The 6,018-nt window shown below is 36.7% G+C and overlaps 2 protein-coding genes across 2 annotated transcripts in view; one reads left to right on the top strand and one right to left on the bottom strand.

Annotated features, from left to right (window-relative positions):
* The first annotated feature begins 1,654 nt into the window (after positions 1 to 1,654).
* LOC112181520 overlaps positions 1,655 to 6,018 on the top strand; it is a 14,943-nt gene continuing 10,579 nt past the window's right edge. The window contains exon 1 of the mRNA XM_024319881.2: positions 1,655 to 2,209. Within this exon, the coding sequence (XP_024175649.2) occupies positions 1,655 to 2,209 (555 nt within the window). The remainder of the gene's footprint in view (positions 2,210 to 6,018) is intronic.
* The window catches only part of LOC112168223 (photosystem II protein D1), a 3,353-nt gene continuing 1,744 nt past the window's right edge, over positions 4,410 to 6,018 (bottom strand). Inside the window, 2 exon segments of the mRNA XM_024305354.2 lie at positions 4,410 to 4,534; positions 4,537 to 4,620. Coding sequence (XP_024161122.1) covers positions 4,410 to 4,534; positions 4,537 to 4,620 — 209 coding nt within the window.

Raw genomic sequence — 6,018 nt, forward strand, 5'->3', positions numbered from 1 at the left:
GAATCTGTTATATGTATGTACCGTATCTAAAATCAATATAGAACATTGTCTTCTGTTTATTTAAAAATTCTAAAACTTCTGTACATCATCTGTGTTTTGTTCTAGTTTATTATCTGTATCTTAACCTCATACTGCTGATAATTTATTATTACAGAAACATGGTAATAATTTGAAATAAAAACCAGTTCTGTAAAGTGGAGGGCTAGGGGTTTCGACCACCCTTTTGGCCGGCTAATATGAGAATTGGAGCTGATCACACCTAATACTTTGTTTAACACCGTTCATTTTGCAATGACAAATTAGAAGTTAATTTGTTTTGAAAATTTAGAAACTAATGATCAAAATCAGTCAGATGGGAATTTCATGTGGTACGTACATATTAAAATGAAGATGTAAGCAACATTAACGACAATGACTTCCCCAGTAGGGCTATGTCAATATTGAATCATTGCCTAAACTAGAAGCCTAGATGAATGTCTTTCTAGCTATGTGAATTAGCACCGAAAAGTAACCGGATGAGATTAGGGTAGCAATCCGAAGACAATATATCCTACATTTAGGAACTAAAGAAAATAAACTAGTTGGGGGAAGACCCCAACTCAGCCACAGAAGCTGACGAAGGCCCTACATCATCCAGCTGCAACACGCACTTCGCTCCAGCAAAAACTGAAATCAGAGGCCTAGAACTAATGACGAAGGTCGCAACCCTATATCCACTAAAAGGATCCGGACCCGAGACATTCAACTGCGCCACCACCGACGTCCGCGCATCCTGCAAGTCCACGATCATCATACTTTCGCACCGTTCCGTTCCCCTTGTCGCCATTGGGGATACCTCGCGCCAACACGTACACCGACCAGCAAGGCCAACAATCACTCGCGAAGGAAGATCGCGACCGGATTGCCACGAACCGATGATGGCCAATGCCATCCTAGAAAACTTGATGAGTAAATGCATGCCTATTTTCTAAAATTATACCAAATCAGAGAAGACAACATAATTTTCACAACAACAAAAAATACGAAAAATCAGAGCAGCCCGATGTCGTCGTATTAGGTTAAAATAAAACCAGAACAATGCTGCTTTAAGCTTAAGTAGTCTTTCACAAGGATGCTTCTCAGTTGGAGATGGTGCTTTGTAAAGATGGTACCATACTACCATATTAACAGTCATGATAATTATAATACAAATTAAATTCTTAGTGAAAAGGTAGGGACCATTGTTGTCTTAACTAGCAGTTGTACAGCTCAAATGCAATCACAATATTGATGTTGATGTAGAGACTATTATATTGTATGTGCTTCTGAAAAATTGGATATAGTTTTAAGTAGACAAGATATGTTGATGTGAACTAATTAATTAACCAAGAAAAGCAACAAATTAAGACATGAATATTCCTGCACTGCAATGGGAAAATGTATTGATCAGATAAGAATTTACTTCAAAAGATCAATGAGGGATATGGGCCATGGCCGTTACGTTGATGTGAGTGTGATACACAACTGCGTAGAAAAAGGTATGTTGAACTTTTGATTGGTATTTTCTGGTATTCTGATTGCTATATATACTCGCCTTCTAATGCTATTATGCATCAAGCCTTCCACACAGTCCCACAAGCAGAGAGATAGATAAAGCCAAATAGAAACAGAGAAAATGAGGAGCTTCTTCTCTAAAGGGTCTATGATAGCCATTCTTCTTTTGGCATTTTGCTTGATTAGTGAAGCTCAGCAATGTCGTCCAAGCGGAAGGATTAGGGGAAGGAAGCCCCCTCCAGGACAATGTAACCAAGAAGACGACTCTGACTGTTGCAAAGCCGGAAAAATGTACCCGACATATTCGTGCTCACCACCAACATCTGGCAACACTAAGGCATACCTCACTCTCAACAGCTTTGAGGCGGGTGGTGACGGGGGTGGCCCATCTGAATGTGATGGAAAGTACCACAATGACAACACTCCAGTTGTGGCATTATCTACCGGATGGTACAATGGTGGATCAAGGTGCCTTAACAACATCAAAATTAACGGTAATGGGCACAGCGTGGTGGCCATGGTGGTGGATGAGTGTGACTCAACTGAGGGATGTGATGCTGATCATGATTACCAGCCTCCTTGTCCTAACAACATTGTTGATGCCTCCAAGGCTGTCTGGAAAGCTTTAGGTGTGTCTAAAGACAACTGGGGTGGCTTAGATATTACATGGTCTGACGCTTAGTTACAATACTGTATGTCAAAGTTGTTGGATGTTTTTGTTTCTTTCTATTAGTGTTTGTTATTCCTTGCTTTTGTTGGTCTTTGTATAAATACATGCATGGACTGTGTTATATATATATATATATATGTGTGTGTGTGTGTGTGTGTGTGTAGTATCGAAAGTCAATATGTATAGAGTATTGACTTCTGTTTATGTGATCATACTAAATCTTTCTGTTATCGATAGTTTTTTTTAATACTTTATCTCTTTCTTAAGGCATATTTGAGATTCTTTTTTGAGGCATATAAGTGCTTTTAAAATTAAAATTAAAATATATAGATTATGTCTCACATAAGCTTTTTAGTAACACTTTTTTTTCCTTGTCAAAAAGAGGATCAAAGGATTTCACTCCTACCCCCATGGTGACTCAAGCTTTTTAGTAACACCTGACAAATGACAAGGGCTTCTTCTTACAAAATTGCTTTTACAAATTTAAAAAGCATTTTTAAGCATTTGAGAACAAATCTCAAACATGCCCTTAATCTCATAGGGATGATAATGCATAACAAAAATGTGGAAATAAAGTGGAGGCTAGGGTTTTCCACCACTTTTTTGCCCATCTATCTATCTATATATCTATACTATGAAGTCAAGGCAAGAGTTCTAGTGTCAAAAGTTTCATCAAAATATTAGTTGTCAATAATACAATTTAGAATATAAATAAAAACTCATGATAAATCATCTAATAAAAAGGTTATTATGGTAAAATGAAAAACCAAAAAGCAAAAACCAAAATTGAAGTTGGTGCAAAAAAAATTTCATGTTTTTTCCTCTTTAATTTCCACAAAACACATGTACGCACGGCTATAAAGCTAACGAGTCATTCACACCTTATACACGTAGTTTAATTCCATTCGTATTTTGACAAGCACCTTGTAAGCACTATCCCCAAGAAGCTAGGAATGGAGAGAGCCAAGGTGGCTCACAAGAGCAATAATAAAAACAAGGCCGATGTCATATTAAGATGAACATAAGAGAAGAACAATTATTGCTTTGTTAATTACGCTTAATTAGTTTTTCACAAGGATATGCTTCAGTTGAATTGGAGGAAGCTAGTTATGAAAAGATGGTACCTTATTAACAGTCATGATGCCAAACCTTAATATATCTATATTCAAATTCCTAGTAAAGAAAAAGGTAAAGACACCATTGTAGTCTTAATTTACAGCTGACACATAGTTTTACGGCCTATTTACAATTCCGGCTTCTTGATGTTGATGTTGATCGAGACTTATTGTACTTCGGCAATGATCGAGTATGCTAACTTGCTAAGTAGTTAAGATGTTGATGTGAACTAAGCAACAAACACATAGATATTAATTCCTGTGATGAATATATATGCTATATATGTAGCAAAAGGTGTGTTGAACTTTCGATGGTATTTTCTGGTATTTTGGTTGCTATTTATACCCACCCTCACATGCTATTATGCATCAAACATCACATAATATTAGAAGTAGAAAACGAGATAGAGGACTGAGAGAAAATGAAGAGCTTCTTCTCAACAGGGTTTATTATAGCCATTCTTCTCTTGGCAATTTTCTTGGTTAGTGAAGCTCAGTAATGTCGCTCAAGGTGCCTTAAGAACATCCGAATTAACGGTAATGAGCAAAGTGTGTTAAACAGCGACAAGCGTGACCTGTGGCTCACCATTGTATCAATACTGTCCCAACTTAACCATATTTTGATTGCGCCTCAACTATATCAATTGTACTTGAACTGTTAGATAATCATAGTCGATGATATACCATCACTATTACCATCTCTATTACAGAACCGTACATGAGATTTTCACCTCATACGGCTCCTTGAAGGCCATAAATAAATCTAAGGACCGGGTAAGTATTATTTAATCTTGATTTGTTTGTAGGATGGATAAGGTCAAACTTTATTGGACGCAGCTGGAGCATAATTTTGCATAGCCCACTTGTTTCTCGAGAAGAGATGGGAAACATGCTCAATTTCATTTGATTGAATAGTTGACCTAACTCCTTGTTGTTTGAAGAAAACCTCCCCTTCAATTGGTATTTTTTCACGAAAAGCAAACATGAGATAACAAATCCAGTCTTTCACTAAGATTTCGAATAGTTGTCCAGAATTCAAGTTGAGTATGTTTCGCCTCTTCCTCAGAGAAAGACTGTCACTTCAACAGTCTTCAATGGTTATACGGGTATCCAAAATACGAACGAGATGGATGTTTGTTGTCCCAACCATTCTTGTTAGTCCCAATCCTGATAAGTAATAAGTAAAAGGAATTATTTCTAAAAAAGTTTTCATGTGTTGATTCCTAGGAGTAGTGCTTCTTCCCCTATGCCTCCTATTGGTACTAGTGAAGTAGGCAGGGCCGGTCCTGACATTTTGATGGCCTGAGGCAAATAATTTAAATGTGGTCTCACATAAAAAAATTCATATAATCGAACAAATTTATATATATATATATATATATATATATAAATTAAACCTCTACCTTAATGTTAACACAAGGAAAAAAAAAGGTGTTCAATTCTAAAATAATTTTTCACTTAGAAGTTGAAAAAATAAAAAAGAACAGAATATATTTAACTACAAAAGAAACCAATGAATAACAAAGGGCAAGTACATTAATATTCAATTTCAAAATATTCTTTCCATAGAAGCTGGAAAAAGAAGGAACAAAAAAGTTTAATTCCAAAGAAACTAGTTAAGACCAAAAAAAAAGACAAAAAGTGCAATTAAACTAATTAAGAAAAAAAAAAAAAAAAAGTAGGCCACAGTGCGTTTCGAACCTTGATGCTACAAACACCATCACATCTACAATACCACTGCACTAGCATGGCCGCTTTGTAGTTGATACGCGAAAAACTATTATATAATCATAACGAATATATGTAAAATTAAAAAAAAAACTTGGCGGAGGCCCGTCGGAGAGTGGTGGCCTGAGGCGGCTGCCTCAGGCAGCAGCCCTCAGGGCCGGCTCTGGAAGTAGGGTTAACTTAACCTATAGGTGTAACCTTTCGCTCAATACTCTAGAATCGACAATCAAAGCATCTGAGGCTGCATTAATCAGGGATACACGACAGAAGGGGTTGCTTTATTTACAAACTTCACCTTCAACAAGCGTATGGGTGTAAAGACCAAGCAGCTAAGAAGAAGTGTAAAGAACAAGAATTGTTGAAACTAGCATATTGGAATATCAATCGGCCAAAATAACCATGAGCGGCTACGATATTATAAGTTTCTTCCTCTTGACCGAATCTGTAACCTTCATTAGCAGATTCATTTTCTGTGGTTTCCCTGATCAAACTAGAGGTTACCAAAGAACCATGCATAGCACTAAATAATTGACATACCTTCTTCTGTTTTGCTGATAGAATTTGGGAAATTTTTCTGGCAGAAGCAAACGGAGAAAACTGATAAATCGTGATAGTCCTTCCATTACTAACGGAGTGTCTATGGGCCGGGTTTTGAATTAGATTGGATAGCAGGACGGAAATCAAATTCCGTTTTTAGTTGCGGAAAGGCCAGAAGATACTTTGTAGACATATTCATCAAAGTCTTTGAGTACTCCGGCATTCAATCAATATTAATTCGATTGAATGAGTAATTGGCTTTTACTTAATATACCTTATATACTATACCTTTTTTCTTTTTTCGTTAACCCCTAGTCAAGAACAAAACATAATAGGGCGTCCTCCGATTGTTTCATAGAGACAATAAGGAACGGTAAGGATTAGATCAAAACAAAATGGGAAAGAAATAGGGTATGGGTTGGGTAGTGATCTACC

This window comes from Rosa chinensis, chromosome 1, assembly GCF_002994745.2.
Source record: "Rosa chinensis cultivar Old Blush chromosome 1, RchiOBHm-V2, whole genome shotgun sequence".
Lineage (NCBI taxonomy): Eukaryota > Viridiplantae > Streptophyta > Magnoliopsida > Rosales > Rosaceae > Rosa > Rosa chinensis.